This window comes from Myxine glutinosa, chromosome 3, assembly GCF_964187855.1.
Source record: "Myxine glutinosa chromosome 3, kmMyxGlut1.1, whole genome shotgun sequence".
NCBI lineage: Eukaryota > Metazoa > Chordata > Myxini > Myxiniformes > Myxinidae > Myxine > Myxine glutinosa.
In genome coordinates, this window is record NC_136263.1 from 37,323,473 (window position 1) to 37,350,184 (window position 26,712).

The window sequence follows — 26,712 nt, forward strand, 5'->3', positions numbered from 1 at the left end:
ATGAAAGCATCATTAGATTGCTTGCCAAAACGACAACACTCCATTCACTTTTCAGCCAAAAAAGTACCAACAATTTTTGCTTTGACTTTGTAAAAATGAGAAGATGAACAAAAAGTTTAAAATGGCAGGCATGGAGTTCAGGGTAAGAGTTAAGATGTCCAATTAGAGGACAGATAATGACTGTATAATTACTTAAACACATCAGTAAGTTTTGAAAATCTGCTGTAAGCTAATAACAGGCAAAAGAAAGATAAAAACCTAGTTCTTCAAGATGGATCAAGTCTTACTCCAAAGTTGAGCGAGAATGGCTTTAATACCATCTTTGGCCTTTCCGACAGTGTGAACACTTTATGTGACTCCTCCAAACATCCAATCGTATTTTTGATCTAACCACAAATAAGAACTGTGTGTAGAATTTTTTGTAAAGGAAGTAGAGAGAGATAATTGAATAGAAGGGGAAGGTTGCAGAACATTGCATGTGGGGTTGCAGGGAGAGATGGTTAGAATCCACAATGCTCTAACTAAGGTGATCGAGCAGGGGGAGAGAATAGAGTTTGTAATTAATTAAATAAATATGTATAGGTCGTGTCAATAAATATGTATAGGTATTTAAAAGAAAATTGTTCAAGTTCAACACATGGTACATTTCTTTGTTTATATATTCCAGATTTGTAGATGCAATTTCTCTTTTGGTCACAATTGTCTTTTGGCAATTAATCATCGAATGTGCCTGTGCTGTGTAATGTGGAATTACATTAAAAGCATCAAAACCTTTAAGATGCTGTTTAGATGCATTTTATAAATACCCAAACTGTGTAAGTTTCAGTCAATTTGAAAATAGCAGTCACTACACAATTTCTATCCCAAAAGTTGGTGGAAAGGAAATGAAGTAACCACAGACCCTGGCCACAAATAAAAGGCACACACACACACACACACACACACACACACACACACACACACACGCACACACACACATGCACACACACACGTCAGGTGGTAAACCCGGCTAAGTATAAGCAGAGGAAAACAGGATTTTTGAAATCACTTAAAGTCTGAGCACAAAAACAACTGCTCAAGAGAAAAAGGTACCGTATCCATCGGTGTTTACGTAGCAAATAACCAGTTTACGCGTATCTGCATTAAGGACAGCAGTAAAGCATTGCAATTGCACAGATACGACACGACCTCTGTTCCTCATTCCCTACTTTAGTCCAACCAAAGGCATAGAAGTAGTGCTGTGTTGCATGCTGCATGAAGTTTGTCCAAGTTTCCCTTTTCTTGGTGCAAGCTTGCTTTCTATGTATCCTCCGTGCAGAAATTCCACTTGATGACACAAAACCTTTCTTTTAGAAAGGGCATTGCAGTCTCAATCTTTTCTGGTTTGGGAGTACATTTTCCACGTAGTAAGCAAACAGCTCAGGCAAGCAGGAGAACCTCTGGCTGCTGCTGTTGTCCAGTGACAAGTCTCCAGTGGTCTGTGAAAAGAACGTGAAACTTCAGGTGAAAACACATCCTCGCCCACGAGCGATGAGCATTCCTTGCATTGTTTTTGTTTATAAAATCGAGACTAGTGGAAGATCCAGTCTGAACAAGAGCAATAATTTATATGCAATGTATGTCCACAATGGATGTGCTATTTTCGAAGTCCAAAAAGGGCCGTGAAAAATTGACAAAATGTCCTGAAATTCGAACTTGTTCTGTAACATCATAATAAAGCCAGGTACCAAGTTTCAGTTGAAAATGTTAAAGGATATGGGGGAAAAGGCTGAAACACCACAGGTGGGACGGACAGACAGACAGACAGACAGACAGACAGAGAGCAAAAAAACCTATAGTCCCCTCCGGTGAAACTGGTACGGGACTAATAAAAGCGGGGATATATGTATGAAATAATAATGCAGTGGGGAGGTGGGAATAAAAAATAAGAGATGTGCAAGCAAACCTCATCTGAATGCAAAGTTCATAATGCTGGGATCCCATCTTCAAATTCAGAAGTTGGTCCAACACTTGGAATATGTCTTTCAACCCTGAAAAAACCCACATTCGCTCCTTCTCTCTGAAAGGACTGTCTGGGAAACCATCCCATCTACTTACAAAACAAATGACTTGAAGAGGTTGTCACTGAAACTTTTTGGCCTCACCATCAGCCTTGAGCTTTCTTGGCAGACCATATTTCTAAGATGGCCTCCAAAGCCAGACGTGAATTGGGCATCGTTCGTCATGCAAGGTCTTTCTTTTACCAATCTTAACTTTTGACAATATACAAGGCCTTAATTTGCAGCTTGATGGAGTATGGCTCTCCTCTTTGGGCGGGCGCCCCTGCCTCACACCTCGTCCTTCTTGACGCCATGGAAAGCAAGGACTCAAAATCATTGGAATCTCCCATGATGAAGCTGATGTTTAGGTCTGTTACATTCACATCACAGACACGTTGTTGTTGTTGTTGTTGTATAGCCCCAGATAGTTCTCTTGAACAAGCCTGCGGCATGGAGACAGCCGATTGATCTCCCAGGAGCAACCCAGAGATTGCCCACATCTAGGATGGTGTACCTCCGCCTTCACGAAGTCAGGGCCACGACAGAGTTAGAGGGAGAGAGAGAAAGAAGAGAGAGAGAGAGAGACAAGAGTGAAAGGGCCGGTCCATGGGGAGTGATCGGCACTCTGACGCTGCCCTGATGAATCCAGGCAGCAGGGAAGAATGGGGAAAATTTGGCCCCCGACTTGTGTTGGGGGGGTACAACCGGTCTGGTACGGTCTGGCACCCCGCTCTGCTCACCAAACTCTCCTCCTTTGATATCCTTGGAAATCTCCACGCATGGCTGGCGGACTTCCTCTCTCGTCGTAGTCAACGTGTGGCCCTGAATGGGTTTCTCTCATCTCCTCTTCCTGTTCAGGCTGGAGTTCCCCAAGGCAGTGTTCTGGGCCCTGTGCTTTTTCTGGTCTTCATCAATGATCTCTCTGACTCTCTTGAAAATCCTCTCTATCTCTTTGCTGATGACTCCACTTTCTGCCGCTCCTTCCTCATCCCTCAGATCGGCAGTCTGCAGCCTCCTCACTCTCTGCAGACCTGGACAAAATCACAGACTGGGCAAACAAGTGGAACATGTCTTTCAATCCTGACAAATCTCACACTCTTACGATGTCTCTCCGAAAAGACCGACTGGACAACCCTCCCATCTACTTTCTGAATAATCCTCTCCAAGAAGTTCTGTCACTCAAGCTTTTGGGTCTCACTATCTGCCATGATCTTTCCTGGGAAAACCACATTTCCAAGCTGGCCTCCAAAGCCAGTCGCCGACTGGGCATCCTCCGTTGTGTGAAGTCCTTCCTTGGCACACCTGAGCTCCTCACCCCATACAAGGCTTTCATCCGCAGCTCAATGGAATACTGCTCTCCCCTCTGGGCTGGTGCTCCTGCCTCACACCTAGCTCGGCTTCACGCTGTTGAAACCAAAGCGTTCAGAATCATTGGAATCTCCCGCGATGACGCTATCTCCGAGGGCCTTTCACTTACTCACCGCAGGCAGGTTGGTGGTCTTTCCGTCTTCTACCGACTCCTCTCCGGCCTTGCTCCCCCAGCTCTCTCTGTGCTCTGTCCCCCAAATATTCCTACAGGTCACACAAGATCTGCCTGCAACCCTCTTATGGTTAAACTGCCAAAATCAAGACTCTCTGCTCACCTTCACTCCTTCATTCCTCTTTTCTCCCACCTCTGGAACAAACTCCCTCACTCTCTTCAATCCCACTCCTCCCTCCAGGTCTTTAAAACGGCTGTTCACCACCATCTCTTATCTTCCCCAATCCAAAACCTTGATCTTTTCTACCCCCACTAATTTCACCCAAAATCCACTTTTTTGAGATGACTTTTGTCTTCTTTCCTGGAAGTCCTTGGTGTCGTTGCGTTTTATACCTATCCTGCCTCCCCCCAGGCCCTCTGCCTCCCACACATCTCCCGATGTCCCTGCCCTCAAATGTTGTGTTTGTGTGCTTCCTCCCCTTCTCCCCCCATCTTGTCGACCGCTCCCACTTTTATATACTTTGTTTACTTATTTGTTTGTTTGATAAATGTTAGCTCTTTCACGAGCCTCGACTTTGTATACAAAAAAAGAAAAAGAAAAGTGTCCCCAATAGTTGTTCACAGACAGGCTGGTGGCCTCTCTGTATTTTCCTACCTCTTTTTTGGTCTTCCTTCCTCTGCCCTCTCTTGGCTGTCCCTCCCAGGTTTCTGCAGGGTGCACCCGGTCTGCCGTTACAACCCTCTTCTTGTTAAACTCCCACAATCTAGGCTCACTGGTTACCTGCACTCATTTCTTCCTCTTTTCTCTCGCCTGCGGCACCACCTGCCCCAGTCTGTTCAGTGCCATTCTTCCCTCAGGGCTTCGAAACAGCTGTTGACCACTACTTTAGGTCATCTCCCATCCATAATCATGATCGCTTCTCTAAACCAAATGATCCCTTTTTCCACGTTATTGTGACCCCCCTCCTCCCTCACTCGTTTTTTTTTGTTTGATAGTTGTTGGTTGGTTTGTTCTTTCTCTGTTTCATCCCTGCCTTCCCCTTCTTATTGTGTTTCATTATCGCCACACCTTTAGAAAAAGAAAAAAAAACGAGGGAATATTGTAACCGGCTCCGTCTGTCTGACCGTCCGTCTGTCTGTCACGTAATCTCCTCCTCAACTGTTGTGCAGAAATTCACCAAATTTGGTCGATATTATCACCACATTCTGAGAGCAGTATCATTTTGGCTCCACCCCATTTTTTAAAATGAAACTTTGTATATGCAGATAAATATTTTGGGAACATGAAATATGTAACAATTTTTTGATTTCACCCCCTGTTCATGATCTAGGTCTAGGGGATGGGGACTTTGGGTCACAGAGGTCAAATCAGAAGATTTTTTAAAACTCAAAGTTTGATATTGGGTCATTCCTGGTGGAACTGTTTGACATCATTCAACTTTGCATTGGGTGGGAAGTTTGGAGATTTGCGATGATGTGCCATCAACTTCACTCTAGTTCGGTTTGTGTACGGATTGTGCTCACCCCATGTGTCCTTCTCCCCCTTCCCTTGATCTCACTTTCACTCTCACTTCTACTCTGCTGTTGGTGTTTCTTCCTTTCCATTCTGCTCTAGCACTGTTCACGAGCCCTGGTTATGTATACACAAAATGACTTATAAAAAAGCCAAAAAAAATGTCCAGGAGCAATGAGGGAGGACAAGGCATGGTGGAGTCTCCTCTACCTGGAGTCAACCTATTTATTCCTGAACCCATCAACTGATTGAGGTTGGATGTCTCATCATTGCACTCTGATATTAAGGAAGTTGTGGAAGTAAAAGGAGTTGAAGGTTGTGCTCAACATAAGTATGGATTTGATTTGGGAGGTGGTGGAGGTGGTGGGCATCAGAAGAGAGGTCGCAGCAGGAAATACTATGCAGGTTATCTATAGCTGTCTATAAATGGAGTTTATACTGAGCTTAGTCATGCTTAGTGGAGAAGATACAACATGCTGAATGGAGAAGGTGGATCAGACTCGGCAACGGTTGCTAGAGTGAGATGTGCATGGAAGAAGTTTCGGCAACTGAGTGGCGTGCTGACGAGGAGGGGAGTGTCGTTGAAGCTGAAGGGAAAGGTGTATGCTGCATGTGTGAGAAGTGTTATGATTTATGGGAGCGAGACATGGGTATTGAACGTAGAGCAGCAACGAAGGCTGGCAAGGGTGGAAATGCGAATGGTTCGGTGGATGTGCAGAGTGTCGTTGAGAGAGAGGAAGACAAATGATGAATTGCGAAAGATGATGGGAATGGAGCCTGTGATGGATGCTGTGAAGAGGAACAGGTTGAGATGGTTTGGTCATGTGTTGAGGAACGATGAAAGACACTGGTTGAGAAGAGTGATGGAAATGAATGTAGAAGGAAGTCGAGGACGGGGAAGACCGAGAAAGACTTGGCTAAAGATGGTCGAAGAAGAAATGCGGGCATGGGCGTTAACAAGGAGAGATGCAGAAAATAGGGCAAAATGGAGAGGATTGTCATGGGGACCGCAAGGCTAACCCCCGCTCTAGCAGGGAAAATGGCCTTAAAATGCATGTTGTTGTTGTTGTTGTTGTATACTGAGCTTAGTCAATTTATGGCAATGGAAATATGCTGTCATTGATGCTAACAGAGTTTTGAAGGAGTGTGTTGATATTGCAATGAAAGATGCTTGTGTTACTCTTTGCTGGCTAAAGGCGAGCAGAGAAACAGAAAGAGTTGAATTATACTCCAACACATCAATGATTCCAGAAAGAGTTGAATTGTACTCCAACACACATCAATGATTCCAGAAAGAGTTGAATTGTACTCCAACACACATCAATGATTCCAGAAAGAGTTGAATTGCACTCCAAAACATCAATGATTCCAGAAAGAGTTGAATTGTACTCCAACACACATCAATGATTCCAGAAAGAGTTGAATTGTACTCCAACACACATCAATGATTCCAGAAAGAGTTGAATTGTACTCCAACACACATCAGTGATTCCAGAAAGAGTTGAATTGCACTCCAAAATATCAATGATTCCAGAAAGAGTTGAATTGCACTCCAAAACATCAATGATTCCAGAAAGAGTTGAATTGTACTCCAACACACATCAATGATTCCAGAAAGAGTTGAATTGCACTCCAAAACATCAATGATTCCAGAAAGAGTTGAATTGTACTCCAACACACATCAATGATTCCAGAAAGAGTTGAATTGCACTCCAAAACATCAATGATTCCAGAAAGAGTTGAATTGTACTCCAACACACATCAATGATTCCAGAAAGAGTTGAATTGTACTCCAACACATCAATGATTCCAGAGAGAGTTGAATTGTACCCCAACACGTCAATGATTCCAGAAAGAGTTGAATTGTACTCCAACACGTCAATGATTCCAGAAAGAGTTGAATTGTACTACAACACATCAATGATGCCAGAAAGAGTTGAATTGTACTCCAACACACATCAATGATTCCAGAAAGAGTTGAATTGTACTCCAACACATCAATGATTCCAGAAAGAGTTGAATTGTACTCCAACACATCAATGATTCCAGAAAGAGTTGAATTGTACTCCAAAACATCAATGATTCCAGAGAGAGTTGAATTGTACTCCAACACATCAATGATTCCAGAAAGAGATGAATTGTACTCCAACATATCAATGATTCCAGAAAGAGTTGAATTGTACTCCAAAACATCAATGATTCCAGAGAGAGTTGAATTGTACTCCAACACATAAATGATTCCAGAAAGAGTTGAATTGTGCTCCAACACGTCAATGATTCCAGAAAGAGTTGAATTGTACTCCAACACATCAATGATTCCAGAAAGAGTTGAATTGTACTCCAACACATCAACGATTCCAGAGAGAGTTGAATTGTACTCCAACACATCAACGATTCCAGAGAGAGTTGAATTGTACTCCAACACGTTGAGGCCAAATGATTCCAGAACCATCAGATTCCAGAAAGAGTTGAATTGTACTACAACACATCAATGATTCCAGAGAGAGTTGAAGTGTACTCCAACACACATCATTGATTCCAGAAAGAGTTGAATTGTACTCCAACACATAAATGATTCCAGAAAGAGGTGAATTGTACCCCAACACGTCAATGATTCCAGAAAGAGTTGAATTGTACTCCAACACGTCAATGATTCCAGAAAGAGTTGAATTGTACTACAACACATCAATGATGCCAGAAAGAGTTGAATTGTACTCCAACACACATCAATGATTCCAGAAAGAGTTGAATTGTACTCCAACACATCAATGATTCCAGAGAGAGTTGAATTGTACTCCAACACATCAATGATTCCAGAGAGAGTTGAATTGTACTCCAACACATCAATGATTCCAGAGAGAGTTGAATTGTACTCCAAAACATCAATGATTCCAGAGAGAGTTGAATTGTACTCCAACACATCAATGATTCCAGAGAGAGTTGAATTGTACTCCAAAACATCAATGATTCCAGAAAGAGTTGAATTGTACTCCCAAACATCAATGATGCCAGAAAGAGTTGAATTGTACTCCAAAACATCAATGATTCCAGAGAGAGTTGAATTGTACTCCAAAACATCAATGATGCCAGAAAGAGTTGAATTGTACTCCCAAACATCAATGATGCCAGAAAGAGTTGAATTGTACTCCAAAACATCAATGATTCCAGAGAGAGTTGAATTGTACTCCAAAACATCAATGATGCCAGAAAGAGTTGAATTGTACTCCCAAACATCAATGATGCCAGAAAGAGTTGAATTATACTCCAAAACATCAATGATTCCAAAGAGAGTTGAATTGTACTCCCAAACATCAATGATTCCAGAAAGAGTTGAATTGTACATCAAAACATCAATGATTCCAGAGAGAGTTGAATTGTACTCCAACACATCAATGATTCCAGAGAGAGTTGAATTGTACTCCAAAACATCAATGATTCCAGAGAGAGTTGAATTGTACTCCCAAACATCAATGATTCCAGAAAGAGTTGAATTGTACTCCCAAACATCAATGATGCCAGAAAGAGTTGAATTGTACTCCAAAACATCAATGATTCCAGAGAGAGTTGAATTGTACTCCAAAACATCAATGATTCCAGAAAGAGTTGAATTGTACTCCAAAACATCAATGATTCCAGAAAGAGTTGAATTGTACTCCCAAACATCAATGATTCCAGAAAGAGTTGAATTGTACTCCCAAACATCAATGATTCCAGAAAGAGTTGAATGGTACTCCAAATTGGAAAATCCTCTCTATCTCTTTGCTGATGACTCCACTATCTGCCGCTCCATTCCTCATCCCTCAGATCGGCAGTCTGCAGCCTCCTCACTCTCTGCAGACCTGGACAAAATCACAGACTGGTCAAACAAGTGGAACATGTCTTTCAATCCTGACAAATCTCACACTCTTACTATGTCTCTCCGAAAGGACCGACTGGAAAACCCTCCCATCCACTTTCTCAACGATCCTCTCCAAGAAGTTCTGTCGCTCAAGCTTTTGGGTCTCACTATCTGCCATGATCTTTCTTGGGAAAACCACATTTCCAAGCTGGCCTCCAAAGCCAGTCGCCGACTGGGCATCCTCCATCGTGCGAAGTCCTTCCTTGGCACACCTGAGCTCCTCACCACATACAAGGCTTTCATCCGCAGCGCAATGGAATACTGTTCCCCCCTCTGGGCTGGTGCTCCTGCCTCACACCTAGCTCGGCTTCACGCTGTTGAGGCCAAAGCTTTCAGAATCATTGGAATCTCCTGCGATGAAGTCAACTCAGAGGGCCTTTCACTCACTCACCGCAGGCAGGTAGGTGGTCTTTCTGTCTTCTACCGACTCCTCTCCGGCCTTGCTCCCCTCCCCCAGCTCTCTCTGTGCTCTGTCCCCCAAATATTCCTACAGGTCGCACAAGATCTGCCTGCAACCCTCTAATAGTTAAACTGCCAAAATCTACGCTCTCTGCTCACCTTTACTCTTTCATTCCCCTTTTCTCCCGCCTCTGGAACAAACTCCCCCACTCCCTTCAATCCCACTCCTCCCTCCAGGTCTTTAAAACAGCTGTTCACCACCATCTCTTATCTTCCCCCATCCAAAACCTTGATCTATTCTACCCCCGGTAATTCACCCCAGAGTCCTTGGTGTTCATATGTTTTATACCTCTCCCACCTCCCCCCAAGTCCTCCCGATGTCCCTGCTCTCAAATGTTGTGTTTGTGTCCTTCCCCCTCTCTTCCCATCTTGTCTGCCGCTCCCCTTGTTTTTTGTGTTTTGTGTGTCGGTTTGACTTTTTGTGTGATTAATGTTAGCTCTTTCACGAGCCTCGATCTTGTATACAACCAAAAAAAACAAAAACAAAAAAAACACCAATGATTCCAGAGAGAGTTGAATTGTACTCCAACACATCAATGATTCCAGAAAGGGTTGAATTGTACTCCAACACATCAATGATTCCAGAGAGAGTTGAATTGTACTCCAACACATCAATGATTCCAGAAAGGGTTGAATTGTACATCAAAACATCAATGATTCCAGAGAGAGTTGAATTGTACTCCAACACATCAATGATTCCAGAGAGAGTTGAATTGTACTCCAACACATCAATGATTCCAGAGAGAGTTGAATTGTACTCTGTTACATATTTATGTGAATGTATGTGAATTACCATTCAGGTCTTTGCTTATCCATGTTTAGTAGATTAAGGGTTGTTGTGGTTGGAGGGTCAGGAGCCCTTCTGAAAAGTGTCCGGAAACGGAAGTGACCGGAAACGGAAAAGGAAAAGACACGAGGAAGAAAGCGACGAGTGGTATTCTTCCTCGCCCCGCTCCGACGAAAGGTGGGATCGACCTTGCGCTGCGTGGAAAAGCGGCGTTCCGAAGCCCGTCTGGCGAGAGGAATTACCGGGACGTGTACCTGCCCGGTGGAGACGTCAAGTTGACGTGGGGCCGTGCATCGACCCCGCGTCTGGCACCGTTCGCGGCACCGTCTAAACAGACGCGTGCGGGTCGCACCTTGGGGCCTAACGCGCCTTGCAAGCGGCGTGGGGCTTTTGGCTTGCTCTACCGTACCCGCTTCGCGTGGCCACGAGGGGCTGCAGCCACGGTGCCTGGTACGATACCTGCCCGGTGGAAAAACGTCCACCCGGGGTTCGTTCAACCGCCCGAGTGCGGCGACGCCGACCAGTATCTTGGTCAGGAGGGGCCCAGAGACATTGTGAGGAGCAGAGACCAAAAGGGGGTCGTGAGTACCGAAGTGAACACATATATATAAGATGGCCATCTTAATCATATAGGGGATTGATTGTGGATTGGGAATTGTTGATGGTGGTTTGCTATTGATTGCTCGGGGAAAATCTCCGTGGTTGTATCATTGAAATTGTATGGTGTCATTACCATTGAAATATATCCTTGAACATCAGTTTTCTCTTGGGTGGAATTCATATGGATTGCGTGGCGAAAGCGCATATATAATACAACTTTCTGGCGAAGTTCCTCTCACGGTCCGGGGGTCACCGAGACCAGGTATTCACCGAGGGGACCACGTAACAACTCCAACACATCAATGATTCCAGAGAGAGTTGAATTGTACTCCAACACATCAATTATTCCAGAAAGAGTTGAATTGTACATCAAAACATCAATGATTCCAGAGAGAGTTGAATTGTACTCCAACACATCAATGATTCCAGAGAGAGTTGAATTGTACTCCAACACGTCAATGATTCCAGAAAGAGTTGAATTGTACATCAAAACATCAATGATTCCAGAGAGAGTTGAATTGTACTCCAACACATCAATGATTCCAGAGAGAGTTCAATTGTACTCCAACACATCAATGATTCCAGAAAGAGTTGAATTGTACTCCAACACATCAATGATTCCAGAGAGAGTTGAATTGTACTCCAACACATCAATGATTCCAGAAAGAGTTGAATTGTACTCCAACACATCAATGATTCCAGAAAGAGTTGAATTATACTCCAAAACATCAATGATTTCAGAGAGAGTTGAATTGTACTCCAACACATCAATGATTCCAGAGAGAGTTGAATTGTACTCCAACACATCAATGATTCCAGAGAGAGTTGAATTGTACTCCAACACATCAATGATTCCAGAGAGAGTTGAATTGTACTCCAAAACATCAATGATTCCAGAAAGAGTTGAATTGTACTCCAAAACATCAATGATCCAGAAAGAGTTGAATTGTACTCCAAAACATCAATGATCCAGAAAGAGTTGAATTGTACTCCAACACATCAATGATTCCAGAAAGAGTTGAATTGTACTCCAACACATCAATGATTCCAGAGAGAGTTGAATTGTACATCAAAACATCAATGATTCCAGAAAGAGTTGAATTGTACTCCAACACATCAATGATTCCAGAGAGAGTTGAATTGTACTCCAACACATCAATGATTCCAGAGAGAGTTGAATTGTACTCCAACACATCAATGATTCCAGAGAGAGTTGAATTGTACTCCAACACATCAATGATTCCAGAGAGAGTTGAATTGTACTCCAACACATCAATGATTCCAGAAAGAGTTGAATTGTACTCCAACACATCAATGATTCCAGAGAGAGTTGAATTGTACATCAAAACATCAATGATTCCAGAAAGAGTTGAATTGTACTCCAACACATCAATGATTCCAGAAAGAGTTGAATTGTACTCCAACACATCAATGATTCCAGAGAGAGTTGAATTGTACTCCAACACATCAATGATTCCAGAGAGAGTTGAATTGTACTCCAACACATCAATGATTCCAGAGAGAGTTGAATTGTACTCCAACACATCAATGATTCCAGAGAGAGTTGAATTGTACTCCAACACATCAATGATTCCAGAGAGAGTTGAATTGTACTCCAACACATCAATGATTCCAGAGAGAGTTGAATTGTACTCCAACACATCAATGATTCCAGAGAGAGTTGAATTGTACTCCAACACATCAATGATTCCAGAGAGAGTTGAATTGTACTCCAACACATCAATGATTCCAGAAAGAGTTGAATTGTACATCAAAACATCAATGATTCCAGAAAGAGTTGAATTGTACATCAAAACATCAATGATTCCAGAAAGAGTTGAATTGTACATCAAAACATCAATGATTCCAGAAAGAGTTGAATTGTACATCAAAACATCAATGATTCCAGAAAGAGTTGAATTGTACATCAAAACATCAATGATTCCAGAAAGAGTTGAATTGTACATCAAAACATCAATGATTCCAGGGGTTCAAGGTGACCTTGGAAAGAAGAAAATACATTACTGGTACAAGATGAGGAAAGAGGTGAATGAAGGTAAAAGACAAGTTAACAGCCTTGATGGTGTCATGGTTAGAACATCCCCTCTGAGTTTGGAGGGTCAGTGGTTCAAACCCTTGATTGACGCTCAGCATTTATAAGGATGATGATGTGGATGAACAACCACAATTTGGCAACCCTAGTGTAAGCTTTGATTGGCCTGACGGCCTCCCCCTGCTTTTAATATCCTTGTGAGGGAACATATATTATAACAGTAGGAAGATGGAAAAACATGATGTATGCTAAGGAAAGAATGACAGAAATAGTCTTACATCTTTGTAAATTCTGAAGTTTTTCATTTTTTTGCTTGATTCTTCCCAGACCATCAAAACCTGCACACAGAAACAGTACTCTTGAAGAGTAAAAGACAACATGTGATGTCTTATCCATAAATATACCATCTTGTGAAACCAAGGAGGATGTGTTGTTGTTGTTGTTGTTGTTGTTGCTGTAATTGTTACGAAAATGGATGAATGTTTTTTTCACAGAGTTGTGGATGTGACAAGGAGCAGACCTTTGGCGACTCGCTCACCTGGCCACCATGTGAAGACCTCCGGATGCAATACAGTCCGTTCCTGGGATTACAGCGTTTCACTTTGCTGTCGAAAAACAGGTAGCAACTATTTCAACATTCACTTACTGAAAAAGTCACATGACCAGTTTTTAACAACTGGGGACGAAGAGATAAATCTTAGGAAGCTAGATAGTTCATAGATCGCCTTACCCCGCACAGTCTCGAGAAATAAGGACATAGTCAGGTTCACTCTGTTAACAAATAGAATTTCGTTCAAAAATTTGGGAGATTAGCAAACCTGTACATTTTTGGAATCGGAGCATGGAGAATCCGAAAATCAATGTTGGCATTTGCACAGACACCTGCATGGCCGCCATTTTGGATTTTCAAAATGGCCGCCATAAAATACATATTTTACGCTATCTCGGCTTCTAGTCAACCTAGAAACTTAATTAAATATGATAATTCTATGTTTTCTGGGCCAAGGAATCCAATAAAGGCCTCAAAATGGTGCTCAGGATTATAAAAAAGCAACAAACAAAGGTAATTGAAAACCATTGTCTTTATATTTGTGATATAACTGTATTACACAATACATGATATTGCAAGTCCTTTGAAGTTATAGGTATGGGTTTATAAAACAAGAAAGCAGCCTTGTTAGTATCAGATTGCACTATAAGTCCTATACACAGGATCTACTAGGTCTATACCGTTCAGGAATATGCTTTTACAGATCTTCATCACTGTCCTGAGTGTCATCTGGAAAGTCCTAAAAGTGAAGCAAGTGTTAGGATTAGAAGTCTAATGATCCCACCAATGGTTTTCTTGACCCAGAAAACATAGGATTAGCATATTTAAATGAGATTCAAGGTTGACTAGAAGCCGAGATAGCGCAAATTATGTATTTTATGGCGGCCATTTTGAAAATCCAAAATGGCGGCCATGCAGGTGTCTACACAAATACCAACATTAATTTTTGGATTCCTCATGCTCTGAATATTCCAAAAATGTATAGTTTTGCTAATCTACCAAAATTTTGAATGAAAAAACATTGTGAACCTGACTAACATGGCGAATTCTGCAAGTGGTAAATTTGATTGGTCGAGATGACGTAAAATGCCGTAATATTTTGTCCAAGTACTGCTAAACTGAACGGTACAATTAAACTCAAACCGCGAATAATTTTCGATGTTGCACAAATATGCCGGGTCGACGCATCCTTGGTGGTTGTAGTAATAAAAACTGAGACCATTTCATGCTACACCATATTTTTTGGTTATCCTCCACGATTGAGAGAGGATGCCACCTCTATGATTAAGCGGACAAAACTGTAGTCGTTCAAACTGTAACAACATCTCTACCTAGCTCCCAGCACATGTACACAGGTGATTCGAGTGGTGAATCGAACATCTGTATTTTTTTATTTTTTTTTGTATACTGAATCGAGGCTCGTGAAAGAGCTGACAACCGCGAGGGAAAGACAGTACAGGGGGACCACGAGGGAAAGACAGCACAGGGGCACCACGAGGGAAAGACAGCACAGGGGGACTGCGAGGGAAAGACAGCACAGGGGGACCGCGAGGGAAAGACAGCACAGGGCGACCACGAGGGAAAGACAGCACAGGGGGACCATGAGGGAAAGACAGCACAGGGGGACTGCGAGGGAAAGACAGCACAGGGGGACCGCGAGGGAAAGACAGCACAGGGGGACCACGAGGGAAAGACAGCACAGGGGGACCGCGAGGGAAAGACAGCACAGGGGGACCACGAGGGAAAGACAGCACAGGGGGACCGCGAGGGAAAGACAGCACAGGGGGACCGCGAGGGAAAGACAGCACAGGGGGACCACGAGGGAAAGACAGCACAGGGGGACCGCGAGGGAAAGACAGCACAGGGGGACCGCGAGGGAAAGACAGCACAGGGGGACCGCGAGGGAAAGACAGCACAGGGGGGACCGCGAGGGAAAGACAGCACAGGGGGACCGCGAGGGAAAGACAGTATTGGCCTGCTGGCGACAGATCTTACCTCGCCACCACCCCACAACCTTCCTCCACCACCCCTCCACTGAGGCGGGACATCGATACGGCATGGACACAGCACAGACACGGCATGACACAACATGGCCACAGTCACAAATGGCGTCCCGGGAAAGTATGAAACAGGACGATCCTGTAACATACAGGACACCGCTGCATCATGTACGTGTACGTGCTGCGCGTGTCCGTCCTGTGTCGTGCCCATAGTACATTGTGTCCATGCTGTGTCGTGTCGTTATATAACTGATCAATTATTACAAAATCCCTGATAAATTGTGAACGGAAAAACAAATCCTACCAATGTGCAGTGAACATGTGACCTGCATTGGTATCTACACTACTAACGCCTCCATTGTCGCCATCTTTGTCTGAATTGTCGCCATCTTTGTCTGAATCGCTCGCTCAAGACTCGAAGCAATACGGCTCCACAATTCCCCCGAAATCGTTTCCATCACTAATTTTGTCTCCAATAGTTTATTCGAAATCCCAATGATAAGTTTCAACATACCGAGAACACTCAGAGTTGTTATTGACTGTGAAATCAGCATCAGAATCCAAGCTCGAAATATACTGTTTCTCTATGTAAACCGCCATTAGGATCAAAGTGGATAATTATGAGTAATGACGTCACTGTCAAAATCGAAAATTGACACTTTGTGGCTTTTTTCTGGACTTTCTGATGGGCAAAGAAAAGAATTCAAAATTTTATTCCCTTCAAATTATACCGTGATTAATGCTTTTCAATAGTTTTCATAATAATAAAAAAATTACGTTTGGGTTCCACTAGGGCATTATTGGGAAGGGGAATGGAGATGGAATCAACTGACTACGAATCAAATGGGTTAAATTACACCTCTTTTGAAAGTGCCCTGTAGGATAATAAGGGGATATACTAATCTGGGAACTCACATCACAACAGCAGGTTTTTAGCATCAGATTTTCAACCTGAAAGTTTCAAGCTTTCAAAAGTCTTTGCTCGGATTCATAATTTTTGGCGATGTACCTATACCTACAGTATTCACCAATGTCCTCACCCTCGTCTTCCCCTTTCCCACGAAATGGATATCCAGTTGGTTTAGGTTTGCGGTGTCGGTAAGGTTGGTATTGTGGAGGGTGAGTGTGCTCATGGATTGTGTGATTGGGTTGTGATTGGAGAATAAGGGGCGTGGGAGTGGGGTAGGTGTGAATGTGGTGCAGCAGGAGCATCACCAGGTTAATGCAACTGCGCCCCTTCTGTTGTAGTTCCGCTATTGAAAAAAAGATATGGGACTTTTTTATTTGATGCATTTTATGCTGGAAGAAAATACCTCTACTTTCTCCAAGACCTGGGGGCAATCGGACCCAGAGCTCACATCACTCAAAGTTGTATAACTGTGCAATTCAAGCATTGAACAAAAGACGATTGCAGAATCATCTCGTTGTCCAGACGGAAGCATTATATATTATAACCATTATTTTTTAAAATCATTAACTGTGGCCAGCACTAATTTTATGTACTAATTGAATGACCAAAATTACTTTAATGACCCTCAATTTTACACCCTACAGTGCATTCAGAAAGTATTCAGACCCCTTCACTTTTTTCACATTTTGTTATGTTGCATCCTTTTGCTGAAATCGTTTAAATTCACGTTTTCCCTCATCAATCTACACTAAATACCCCATAATGACAAAGAAAACAGGGTTTTAGAAAGTTTTGCAAATTTATTAAAAAGAAAAAACTGAAATATCACATCGACATAAGTATTCATACCCGTTGCTATTTCACTTGAAATTTAGCTCAGGTGCCTCCCATTTCTCTTGATCATCTTTGAGATGTTTCTACACCTTGATCGGAGTCCACCTGTGGTAAATTCAATTGATTGGACATGATTTGGAAAGGCACACACCTGTCTATATAAGGTCTCACAGCTGACAATGCATATCAGAGCAAAAACCAAGCCATGAGGTCGAAGGAACTGCCTGCAGAGCTCAGAGACAGGATTGTGTCGGGGCACAGATCTGGGGAAGCCTACAAAAAAATCTCTGCTGCATTGAAGGTTCCCAAGAGCACAGTGGCCTCCACAATTCTTAAATGGAAGAATTTGCAAAAAAAATTCTTTTTAATAAATTTGCAAAACTTTCTAAAATCCTGTTTTCTCTTTGTCATTATGGGATATTGAGTGTAGATTGATGAGGGAAAAAATGAATTTAAACGATTTCAGCAAAAGGATGCAACATAACAAAATGTGAAAAAAGTGAAGGGGTCTGAATACTTTCTGAATGCACTGTATTTGGCCTCCTGGATCGTTTCTCTGGTATACTTTAATCCTGATCCAATTAATGTATTCATTTGCTAAATAAACAAATTATTATTATTTCGTATGCAGCTTATGGCTGCTGCCTGGCTACCGCTGATGCAGTGCCCCTATTACCAATAAGCTGGTACTCATTTTGACGACCAACCAACCTGCTTTTTGAGTCAACCCACCTGGTGTTATTTGACGACACAACAAGGGCTCAAACTCAAGACCCTAAGAGCTTAAGACAGCCACCTTAACCATTAACCCAACACCAGGTTTAATAAATAAACAAGAAAGGCGTTGTGCAGAGCATGATACTTGCAAAATCAACCATCACCACCCCAAAAGAAGTTGCCATGGATACTTCAACTTGTTCATTTCATTAATATTAAAATTAATGATCGTAATCAACGCTCAGGTCAATCGGATGAAAATTGATTACTTTTCAGATGAAAAATGATGATTTTAGAAGTTTGACCTTGAGTTGACCTTTGACCTTTTGACCTCAAAAGTAGTTGCTTCCTAATTCAGTGATGCACTATGCAAATGCTGTTGAATTTGCATGTTAACAGGATGAAAATGGACAATTTTTCAGATGAAAATTGATGGTTTTTGAAGTTTGACCTTGAGTTGACCTTTGACCTTTTGACCTCAAAAGTAGTTGCTTCCTAATTCAGTGATGCACAATGCAAATGCTGTTGAATTTGCATGTTAACAGGATGAAAATGGGCAATTTTTCAGATGAAAATTGATGGTTTTTGAAGTTTGACCTTGAGTTGACCTTTGACCTTTTGACCTCAAAAGTAGTTGCTTCCTAATTCAGTGATGCACAATGCAAATGCTGTTTAATTTGCATGTTAACAGGATGAAAATGGACAATTTTTCAGATGGAAATTGATGGTTTTTGAAGTTTGACCTTGAGTTGACCTTTGACCTTTTGACCTCAAAAGTAGTTGCTTCCTAATTCAGTGATGCACAATGCAAATGCTGTTTAATTTGCATGTTAACAGGATGAAAATGGACAATTGTTCAGATGAAAATTGATGGTTTTTGAAGTTTGACCTTGAGTGAGATTTTGACCGAAAAAAAAAATGTGTTTTTTTCCAATTCAGTGACTCAATATGCAAATGCTGTTCAACTTTCAAATCAATGGGATAAAAAATGACCATTTTAGAAATTAGACCTCAAGATAACCATTGACTTTTGACTTCAAAATCAATAATAGGCTTCTCAGTTCAGACGACCTTGGTAAAGGTAAAGTTTACAACTTGGAAAAGTTTCATGATGACCTGTTTAGAATTGTGACCTGTACGTGAGTGCCAAACAAACAAACAGACAGACAGACAGACAGAATAACAAAGTCAACTGACCAATATACTTGAAAAATCTTCGATTTCACAAGTAATAACAAGAAAGAGCAATCAGAGACTGCAGACCCTCGCCAGGATGTGTTTTCAGTGGTTTTTAAGGCTTTTGTGTTAAAACCAAATATGGCGGCCGAATCACGTGACCGATGACGTCATCATTATTATTTTTTTCTCCACCAACTTATCCCCAGATGACGCTCAATATACCTGTACCGATTCACAATCTTGTTTATTAAGCAGCTAAGACCGTCTCCTGGGACTTATGACTCACCCTGTAGGGTGAAGGCGATCCTGCAGTCCGATCCACATATGGAAAAGTTCAAAAGTGAGTTTTGCCAAACTGTGTAAAAATGGATCATCCTCTAGGGGACGCTGCTGCAGCATTATCACATTACAATGCTTTGTAATAGATACAGTACGTTATCTCAAATTATTGAAAGAAAGAAAAAAAGCTTCACTAGTTCAAAACAACTTTCAATTTCAATGCACCACAATTATATAGAAAATGCAACAAATGAAACAAGGTAACATTTGCTTTACCTTTCCACCTCTGTCATTTCTGATGTGTCAAAGAACAGCGTTGGAGGAGCCAGGTCTTTATATTCATTGAAACAATGGTGGAAGAAAACACACACACACACACACACACACACACACACACACACACACACACACACACACACACACACACACACACACACACACACACACACACACACGTTACTTTAATAAGAATATCCTGGTATTCCCATCTCAGAAGATTATATATATACACTACATGGCCAAAAGTATGTGGACACCCGAACATCACACATCTCATTCCAAAATCATGGGCATTAATATGGAGTTGGTCCACCCCCCCCCCCCCCCCCCCGACCCTTTGCTGCTATAACAGCCTCCACTCTTCTGGGAAGGATTTCCAATAGATGTTAGAACATTGCTGCAGGGATTTGCTTCCATTCAGCCACAAGAGCATAAGTGAGGTCTGACACTGATGTTGGACGATTCGGCCTGGCTCACAGTCGGCGTTCCAATTCACCCCAAAGGTGTTTGATGGGGTTGAGGTCAGGGCTCTGTGCAGGCAAGTCAAGTTCTTCCACACCGATCGCGACAAACCATTTCTGTATGGACTTTGCTTTATGCACGGGGGCATTGTCATGCTGAAACAGGAAAGGGCCTTCCCCAAACTGTTGCCACAAAGTTGGAGGCACACAATCGTCTAGAATTTCATTGTATGCTGTAACGTTAAGATTGGCCTTCACTGGAACTAAGGGGCCCAGCCTGAACCATGAAAAACAGCCCCAGACCATCATTCTTCCCCCACCAAACTTTAGAGTTGGCACAATGCATTCGGGTAGGTAGCGTTCTCCTGGCAGCCGCCAAACCCAGATTCGTCCGTCGGACTGCCAGATGGTGAAGCGTGATTCATCACTCCAGAGAACGCGTTTCCATGCTCCAGAGTCCAATGGCGGCGAGCTTTACACCACTACAGCCGACACTTGGCATTGCGCATGGTGATCTTAGGCTTGTGTGTGGCTGCTTGGCCATGGAAACGCATTTCATGAAGCTCCCGACAAACAGTTGTTGTGCTGACGTTGCTTCTAGAGGCAGTTTGGAACTCGGTAGTGAGTGTTGCAACCGAGGACAGACGATTTTTACACGCTATGCGCTTCAGCAGTCGGCGGTCTTGATGTCTTGCCCTGATCACTTCGCGGCTGAGCTGTCGTTGCTCCTAGACGTTTCCACTTCACAATAACAACACTTACAGTTGACCGGGGCAGCTCTAGCAGGGCAGAAATTTAATGAACTGACTTGTCGGAAAGGTGGCATCCTATGACTGTGCAACGTTGAAAGTCACTGAGCTCTTCAGTACGGCCCACTCTACTGCCAATGTTTGTCTATGGAGATTGCATGGCTGTGTGCTTGATGATATATACCTGTCAGCAATGGGTGTGGCTGAAACAGCCGAATCCACTAATTAGAAGGGGTGCCCTCATACTTTTGGACATGGAGTGTGTGTGTGTGTGTGTGTGTGTGTGTGTGTGTGTGTGTGTGTGTGTGTGTGTGTGTGTGTGTGTGTGTATGTATGTATGTATGTATATATATGTATGTATGTATGTATGTATGCATGTATATATATGTATATATATATATATATAATATATATATATATATATCAGTCACTATGCGATTTCATACCATCAGTGGTGAACCGCCATTAAGGTATCCCATCCAGCTATGCTGTACCTTAATGGGAGCGATAAGTGCCATCTGACACATGGCACATTACCTCTGGTATCCACTCATTATATGGAATCCCCTGGATGCAGCCGGGAGCAAACCAATCCAAATATATGTGCAGGTCTCCAGCTTTCAATGAGCGCAAGTAATGACGTCACTGCCATGTACATACGCTCTGCCTGTCAAGCTCTCAAGAGAACCCTCTGACAGAGCAGAATTTTGATCTTAGTTCAGATACTGTCATAAGTGTATGTAAAACTCACAGTTACCGACCTGGTTTCGCCCTTTTGGGGCTCATCAGGGCAACGCAGTGAGTACTGCATACACCTATGACTCTGAAACGAAAATTAAGGGCGAAAAGGGCGAAACCAGGTCGGTAACTGTGAGTTTTACATACACTTATGACAGTATCTGAACTAAGATCAAAATTCTGCTCTGTCAGAGGGTTCTCTTGAGAGCTTGACAGGCAGAGCGTATGTACATGGCAGTGACGTCATTACTTGCGCTCATTGAAAGCTGGAGACCTGCACATATATTTGGATATATATATATATATATATATATATATATATATATATATATATATATATATATATATATATATATATATACATACACAGTTCATTCAGAAAGTATTCAGACCCCTTCACTTTTTTCACATTTTGTTATGTTGCAGCCTTATGCTGGAATCGTTTAAATTCATTTTTTCCCTCATCAATCTACACTCAATACCCCAAAATGACAAAGAGAAAACAGCATTTTAGAAAGTTTTGCAAATTTATTAAAAAGAAAAAACTGAAATATCACATTGACATAAGTATTCATACCCTTTGCTATGACACTTGAAATTTAGCTCAGGTGCCTCCCATTTATCTTGATAATCTTTGAGATGTTTCTACACCTTGATTGGAGTCCACCTGTGGTAAATTCAATTGATTGGACATGATTTGGAAAGGCACACACCTGTCTATATAAGGTCTCACAGCTGACAATGAATATCAGAGCAAAAACCAAGCCATGAGGTCGAAGGAACTGTCTGCAGAGCTCAGAGACAGGATTGTGTCGAGGCACAGATCTGGGGAAGCCTACAAAAAAATCTCTGCTGCATTGAAGGTTCCCAAGAGCACAGTGGCCTCCATAATTCTTAAATGGAAGAAGTTTGGAACAACCAGGACTCTTCCGAGAGCTGGCCGCCCGGCCAAACTGAGCAATCGGGGGAGAAGGGCCTTGATAAGAGAGGTGACCAAGAACCCGATGGTCACTCTGGCTGAGCTCCAGAGATCCTGTGTGGAGATGGGAGAAACTTCCAGAAGGACAACCATCACTGCAACACTCCACCGATCTGGGCTTTATGGCAGAGTGGCCAGACGGAAGCCTCTCCTCAGTGAAAAACACATGAAAGCCCACAAAATCTTGTTTCTCACTGTCTGAGAGTCCTTTAGGTGCTTTTTTGCAAACTCCAAGCGGGCTTTCATGTGTCAGAGCAATAAAATAAATAAAAAAACACACACACACACACACACACACACACACACACACACACACACACACACACACACACACACACACACACACACACACACACACACACGTGCATATACGCTATTACACATTAAATGCTTCAACATGCAACATCTAATCCACATAGAATCAATCTTACCTTCTTCATTCTCATCATAATCGTAATCCTCAATATCGTCTGCAAAAGACCAAAATTCCAGATGAGGAGAAATCTCCCTCCACGAACGAACACAAAAACACCAACCCATGAGAGGAAACTTGCAAGCTCAAACTAAACTGCACACGTCTTCCCCTTTCATGTGCAGCACATGCATGTAAGCATCATTTTCTGGGGGGTGCTGGCAGTGTCAATGATGCAGTGCCCCTTGTCGGCTAGAGTAAGAATTTGTAATTTCTTCTGGTACCAGCGATGGTTCGCTTACTCTTCATGAATAACACTGTGCCATCTTTAACGTCCACCAAGTAATGTCATCAGATGGGACACCCAGTTTAACATTCATCCGAGGGATGGCATGCGTAATGATGTCTTGCCCTGTTTCCGAAAAAACAGAATGACAGTTCACAGCTGGGTCGAGATTCGAGCCCAGGCTAGCCAGCTCAGAGGTATAATGTATTAAATCACATAAAGGTATTCGTAGACATCAGTGTCGGCTTCTTTTATCTCGATGACAAACTTAATTCACCGATTTTGAGAGATCTTTCCATAAATTCCCAAAAACAACAACCCTTAAGGGGAGATGTGCAAGGTCAGCATTTTGAAGATCAGTCTTGACAGAGAAACAGCAAATTCATTCTGTAAACATGTCCGTTTCTAGAAACCAGGAAAATTAAAGTTAACCAACTTTTTTTTTTTTTTTTACATCTAGGTACACACCCAGGCCAATGAGCTGCAGCCCTGAATCTTGACTAAGGCGGATGTTCACTGGTTTCTCCAATGCACTGTACACACTACTTGAATCCTCCGAGCTGTCAATGCTGCACATGGATCAGGGGAACAAGAGGTCATTATTTAAGGGAATACGGTTGATATGTACAACTCCAGAATAGTCATCATATTTTATCTTCTGCTTTGTTGATACATCATCTCAGGACTAGAGTCAGAGTTGCTTCTTGGGCATGGTCCATACCTCGTCGCCCTGTACGCCTTCACAAGTATGCAGTACCGCTTGATCTCCTGTCGGATTCCCAACATCCATCTCTATACAGGAAACCACCCAGCACACAACAAGCATAGAAATTGATTACTTTCTCTCAGTGCAACATTTGATGATTTAAAGTGGGATATTTATGTTATATTTATATGAGCAAAAGTACCCGTCCTCAGTGCCAGCAAAAGTTTAAGTGAATCTATCAGTTAAAATGATTGTTTCATGGACTTTAAAAGGGTTAATTGTGTTGCACCCGTGGTTTCACTCAGAGCCAAAGCTCTAACATACTTATACCACCCATGGCGAAATGGTAGTGGCAGCATTGGGCGGTGGAGGTTCAATTTATCGAAAAAGAGAACAAAATATAAAGTGCCTTGAGAAAGTATTCACACCCCTTTTTGGAACTTTTCACATTTTGTAGTGTTACAGCCTGAATTAAAATGGATTTAATTAAGATTTCTTGTCACTGATATACACATAATACCCCTTAATGTCAAAGTGGATTTTATTTTTAGAAACTTTTACAAAATAATTAAAAATGAAAAGTTTAAATGTCTTGCATTAAGTATGCAATCCCTTTGCTATGACACTCCGAATTAAGCTCAGGTGCATCCAATTTCCTTTGATCATCCTTGATATGTCTCTACAACTCGATTGGAACCCACCTGTGGCCAATTCAATTGATTGGACATGACTTAGAAAGAAACACACCTTTCTATACAAGGTGCCACAGTTGACAGTGCATGTCAAAGCAGAAACTCTACCATGAAGTCCAAGGAACTGTCCGTAGAACTCTGAGATATAATTGTGAGGAGGCATAGATCTGGGAACAAATCTGGGGATCTGGGGGATAAAAATTAAATAGAATCTCCACTTTGACATTATGGGGTGCAAGCAACGGTACCCGCCCTATGGGCGGGGCTTCAATTGGGAGGCCCAAATGAAAAGGTAAAATATCAGATTTTGGTGAAGTTGTTGGTGTGCCTCCGAGACACACCGAGACTGGTGTGCAGCTGTCACGTCCTTGTTCACCAGATCTGTATTCCACCAGATCTGTCTGGTTGAAGGCTTTGGGTGGTGAGGGGGCTTGAGCCTTGAAGCCAGATTTTCATCTTCCAGCCGCCATATTGGTGCTCGCCGTCACTGCGATGCCAAGCGAAAGACGCCTCAGAGCTGTCACATTCACAATCGCTATGTCGTATGTACTCCCGATACGTGTACCAAATTCCCGATACGTGTAACTGTACCAAATCAACAGTTAAAAGGATTTTGAGCCGATAGCTGTTACGGCCTTGTGTTACGTGTTCCTCCCTGACCTCCTGGTCTCGGTATACCTCCGAACCCCGGAGGAGCCACGGCAGAAAAATATATGCTATTCCGTGTCGAAATCAATAAGGAAACCACACCGATGGTTATACACAAACCAATAATATATTAAAAATCACACAGGAATAACATCACCAATACCGATAGCAAATCCAGCCAATCAATATATCTTAGGATGGTACCACCACTAAGTCACAAAACTCACTGCGCTCCCAGTGACCGGAACAGAAACCCCTCAATGTCTCTATAACTCAACGGGGATGAGGCGAAGGGGCGATGGCGAGTAAGGAGGTGTAGGCAAGGCGTGGACCGTCACGTGATCCACACCAACAGCAAACGGGCAGTGGAAAGGGAACTCCCAATGACGCGATCCAGACATGCACATGCACCGTTCAATCAGCGAACCGCAGTGCAATCTTCAGACGCCGCTTTAGTGCACACTCAGCCCCGGCAGACCACCGGAGGGTGAGACCAGCGGACGCGGCAGAAACCTTTTCCAGGGAACGACGCGCGAGGGTCCCAAAATGGCGGCCGGCTCTTGCTCGAGCCAAAGCCTCTAGGCGAGGATTCTCCGGAACCTCACGCCTGTACCTGACCGCAGGCTTGTTCACTACTCCAGCGATAACACCAATCGCACGATATGCCTTTCCAGGACTCAAAGTTCGCTCGCGATGTACGCTCGACCACGCTAGGTACGGAGCTTCTACAAACGCGTCTTTCCACTTCTTCCTCACGCCCTCTTCTTCTTCGCTCAACGTCTTCCGGTGCACGATCCGATTTCCTGTTTCATTTTTACCATGAGTGCTTTTAACCTTTTAATCACAATAACCATTTCCTTTAAATAACAATAATCGCCGTTTCCTTCCAACCCCGATAAGAATAATAATACCTAACCAGAAATGTTTCACGTGGATGAAAACCACCACCAGTGAAGGGCCGAATCCATAACACTTGGCAAGATCGATGGAGACAGCGATCTGTTAGCGTATTCACCGCCCAAATCGCTATGTGGAATTCTCTCATGTTGAGATTAAACGTCGTTTGTACTTTGGCCGAGGTCGTTATTTATTTTTCATGATGTTTATATACGAATGATGTTTAATGATGTTTATATTGGTTTTGGGTCGTCCTTTCCGCATATCTCGTGGGATTGTGAGTTGGAGAGATGGCCGTGATGGCGGGGAGGGGGTTGGAATTCTCTCAAGCAGGGATTCAACCCGTGTCCTTATAAAAGGTCTTTGTCCGAGGTCACCGAGTCCGATCGGTGCAGCTGTGCAGCGATCGGTGCAGCCATTTGTGCGGCACCCGGGAAAATAACATCGTCACAATGAAAACATCATCACAATGAACGTTATGCGAACGTGAATGTTATGCGGGAGTCCAAACCTGAGAATACTGGAGACCAAAGCTGAAATTGGGAAAACTAAATACCCTATTTTACT

The 26,712-nt window shown here is 42.8% G+C and overlaps 1 protein-coding gene and 1 long non-coding RNA gene across 3 annotated transcripts in view; one reads left to right on the plus strand and one right to left on the minus strand.

Annotated features, from left to right (window-relative positions):
- Positions 1-26,712, plus strand: part of LOC137423673 (uncharacterized) — a 97,533-nt gene that overhangs the window by 24,518 nt on the left and 46,303 nt on the right. The window lies entirely within an intron of this gene.
- The window catches only part of LOC137423671 (SH3 domain-binding protein 2), a 72,803-nt gene continuing 46,385 nt past the window's right edge, over positions 295-26,712 (minus strand). For both annotated transcript variants that reach the window (XM_078773896.1, XM_078773897.1), the window contains 7 exons: positions 23,924-23,994; positions 23,671-23,771; positions 22,936-22,974; positions 19,575-19,629; positions 13,368-13,434; positions 13,108-13,167; positions 295-1,478 (listed from right to left, as the gene is read on the minus strand). In XM_078773896.1, the coding sequence (XP_078630022.1) occupies positions 1,350-1,478; positions 13,108-13,167; positions 13,368-13,434; positions 19,575-19,629; positions 22,936-22,974; positions 23,671-23,771; positions 23,924-23,994 (522 nt within the window). In that variant the 3' untranslated portion in view covers positions 295-1,349. The remainder of the gene's footprint in view (positions 1,479-13,107; positions 13,168-13,367; positions 13,435-19,574; positions 19,630-22,935; positions 22,975-23,670; positions 23,772-23,923; positions 23,995-26,712) is intronic.